The sequence below is a fragment of the Cibotium barometz genome, chromosome 20 (genome assembly GCF_041138505.1).
Source record: "Cibotium barometz isolate CiBa-2024 chromosome 20, ASM4113850v1, whole genome shotgun sequence".
Classification (NCBI taxonomy): domain Eukaryota; kingdom Viridiplantae; phylum Streptophyta; class Polypodiopsida; order Cyatheales; family Cibotiaceae; genus Cibotium; species Cibotium barometz.
Genome location: NC_141065.1, coordinates 39,030,786 through 39,034,508, shown reverse-complemented (window position 1 = coordinate 39,034,508; position 3,723 = coordinate 39,030,786). Strand labels below are relative to the sequence as shown.

The 3,723-nt window shown below is 46.6% G+C and overlaps 1 protein-coding gene across 1 annotated transcript; it reads left to right on the top strand.

The window, feature by feature from the left end:
* Positions 1–436: 436 nt before the first annotated feature.
* LOC147627845 (uncharacterized) lies at positions 437–2,916 on the top strand. The gene is made up of 3 exons (XM_086814271.1): positions 437–1,884; positions 2,006–2,324; positions 2,410–2,916. The coding sequence occupies exons 1-3, from the start codon at positions 437–439 to the stop codon at positions 2,557–2,559; spliced, it is 1,917 nt and encodes a 638-aa protein (XP_086670397.1). The 3' UTR covers positions 2,560–2,916.
* The last annotated feature ends 807 nt before the right edge of the window (positions 2,917–3,723 follow it).

Here is a 3,723-nt window from a genome sequence, read left to right as displayed (position 1 = left end):
ATGAATTTGGAGCTCGGAGGACCGCATAGTAACAAGAAACGGCATTTTCGCCCCCTGGAAACGGTTCGGGCGTTTCTGAAAATGGCAGGCCGACGGAAACGCCGTTTTCGTACATTATTTTTTTTCAGGTTTAACGGGGGGAGCCGCGTGCGTTTTTTCCATTTCGCTCTTCTTTCCTGCGCTTCTTCGAACCTTGCGCCTATCACCACAAAGGGCCAAGGCTCAAGGCCAAGGCCCTAAGGCTCAAGCCTTTGCCCCCAGTGCCCCCCACAAGGCCCCAAGGCCTGTACTCTGCAGCAGCCTGCTCTCCAGTCTCACAGGTGGCTGGCGGGCAGCCCATTCTTCAAGGCTTCAAGGGCCAAGGCTCAAGCCCAACTTCCAAGCCTCCAAGGGCAAGTGTTCTCGAGGGTAAGTGCTTTCAACTTCAAGTCTCACTATGCCTACAGATCCCTATTGGCAGTATGCAACAAAAGGGGATGGATATGTCGGAGGTGGGGGTTCCCGCAAGTGGAAATGTAATTTTTGTGGATATGAAAAAACAGGTTCAGTGACCCAGGTAAAAGACCATTTGGGGCATGTCCTGGGCAGAGATGTCGCTTTATGTCAAAATGTGCCGCCCGATGTATTGGCATCACTTGAGGGTTGGAGAAAGCAACGCCTTGGTTTGGATGTTGGTGAGCAACATATGGCAGCACATGCAACAGGTGAAGCATCCTCGAGCCAAGTGGCCTCTTCAAAGAGGACTAGAGTTGAGAGCCAGACAGATGTTGACAGTGCACATGTATCTTCGAGTGTGGGTGAGGGCCCTAGTGCAAAGAGGACGCCTTTACCTAGTGTGGAAGTGCCTGCAAAGGGTTCATTGCAAAGAGCAAGCATTACAGCAGGCTTGCAAAAGCAAGCCATGAAGGAGGCAACAAGGGAGGTCACGCGCTTGTTTATACGGTGTGCTATCTCTTTCAATGTGGCTCGCACCATACAATGGAAGAAGACCATGCAGGCCGTTAGCCGCATTGGCTGTGAGTGGGAGGGTCCCTCGGCTGAGACAATCCGCACACGAGAATTAAAGAAGGAGAAACTCAACGTAGAAGGCCAGCTTGAGTTTTTGAAAGAAACATGGAAGAAATATGGCTGCACTATCTTATGTGATGGATGGTCAGATGTACGCAAGAGGAATGTGTATAATGTGCTTATCTCCTCTTGCAAAGGCACCATGTTTTACAAGGCCATTGATGCGTCAGCTGCGGGTCTCACCATTACAGGTCTCTTTATTTGGACACACATCAAGAAGGTGATTGAGGAGATTGGCCCACAAAATGTTGTGCAGGTTATTACGGACAATGGAAGCAATTGTGTCTCCATGGGGAGTATGTTGGAGGATGCATTCCCAACAATTGTGTGGACCCCTTGTGCCTCCCATAGTCTTGATTTATTGATTGAGGATTTGGGGAGAATTTTTTGGGTCAGCGAAATCTTTGCCACCGCGAGGAGCATTGTCAAATTTATGACACAAAGACCAAAGGTTTTGAGCATGTACAGGGCTAATAGTACCTTGGAGCTTCTCAAGCCATCCACTACGAGGTTTGCATACATGTTCATAGTGCTTGAGCGGCTTCTTCGTGTGCGGCCAAATTTGATTCGCACTATTAGTTGTGATGCATGGATCCAGTCGGGTAAGCGTATGACCCCAAAGTTTGTGGATTTTAGACGCAAGATCCTCAATGAAGCATGGTGGGAAGAGGTAGAGGCATTAGTGAAGACCTTAAATCTCATCTACACGGTCTTGCGCATTATGGACATGGAGGGGGGTACACTAGGCCTCATTTATGAGTACATGGATAGGATCGGGAAGGCACTAGACAACAATGCCTACCTATCTGTAGAGAGGTACGTACTTCTTCGCTCATGACTCATGGCTCATGAGCCTTTGCCAAATTGCCTTTTTGTCTTGGCTCTTTTCTAAGTTCTAACTTTAAAGTCTTTCTTTGGTTTTGTTTGTTACTTGTAGAATCGCGGAGATCAAGCAGATTTGGCAAAACCGTTGGGTTTGGTTTCATAGACCAATCCATGATGTGGCTCATGTGTTGCATCCTCTATGGCATAGCGAGGATCAGCTTGAGTGTGAGGAGCTAAACGATGACTTTCAAACCTATGTGGAGAAATGGTGTGGTGGCAATTTGCAGATGTTGCGATGCTTAGAGGATGATCTCCTTGCTTTCCGCAACAACACTGGTGGCTACTTCACAAGACCTACTGCAAAACTTCGAGAAACGCAGCTTCAGCCGGTCTCATGGTGGGAGAAATATGGACATGGTGTGCCTACGTTGGTGAGTAAGAAGCCCCTCCGCTTAAGCTTTAACGGCGACACCTTATTTGTATAATGTACTAATCCTAAATCTGCTCTTTGAACAGAGACGTCTTGCCATTCGAGTCCTCTCACAAGATTGCAGCTTTGGAACTTATGAGAGGAATTGGAGCACATGGGCGCTCTACCATACGAAGAGGAGGAACAAGTTGACTACAGCCCACTTGAGCGTCTTGTTTTCTGCAATTGTAACTTGAAGCTTCTTGAGCGGGCAGCTATGGGTCCTGAGCCAATGCAAGTGAATGTCGACAAGATTGACATTGAGAAGGTGCGGGATATTCCAACAATTCTACAAGAGGACCGAGATCTTTACACTTTGCTTTACGAGACGAGGAGGCCACAACACCAGTTCACGACACACGTGGTGGTCGTCGTAGGAGAGGGAGGCCGGCTGCAGCTAGTACTAGTGCTGCTAGAGAGGAGGCTATTGGAGAGGACTCATCTTCTTGCAGTGAGGACACACGCGAGAGCCATGAGGACTCTCAGTGAGGACACACGCGAGAGCCACTCTCAGGAGGATTCAGACTCCTCGGGTGCTTCAGATGAGGCTCAACAGTGATCACTGATTCACTGATGTTCCATGTTTTTTGTTTAGTTTTTCTTATCCTTAGGGATTATGGACAGCCGACATGTCGGTTATTTTGTAGTTTTTGAACCTCTGACTCCCAAGTTTGATGATCATTGCTGATATGTATGATGTATTATGATCACAATTTGCAACTCGCTATGTATGCTTCGGCCTTCAGCCTTTAGTTTTTTATGGTTCACATGAATTTGCCGCGACATCATACATGTCCATTATCTACATTCTGTTAAGTGTTATGATTCTAATGTCCACTTGAGTCTTTGATGTGTCTTGTTTGAGGTCTCTATGCATGTTTTTTGCATCTCTTGACATAAGTTTATTTAATAAGATGTCTCTATGCATGTTTTTTACATGTCTAAAATAAATTCAAAAGAAACTCCGTTTCTTGCCGTTTCCGACCTCGCGGAAACTCGGAAACACCGTTTCCAACCCGGTCCGAATCGACCGTTTTTGCCGGTCCAGGTTACTATGGAGGACCGTGGTGGCTCTTGTTAGGTGTTCTGATGTTCCTCCGCTCATGTTCGTGTTTAGTTGGCTCATTTCTCCCCAAAGCTCCTCGCTTGAGGTGGATCCAAAGGAGTTTAGCCTTCTTAGTGTAGGAGGAAAACTTTATTGAGTACTGATCATTTACTGGACCAAAGTCTGGATGGATTTTGTTGAAATGTGCAATGTAAAACGTGTGAGTGAATCTTGGGCTTGAGTATGTGAACACACCCTAGAGGTGTAAGATATTGTGATAAGATAAAAATGTCATATAAGATATTGTGTGAATGGT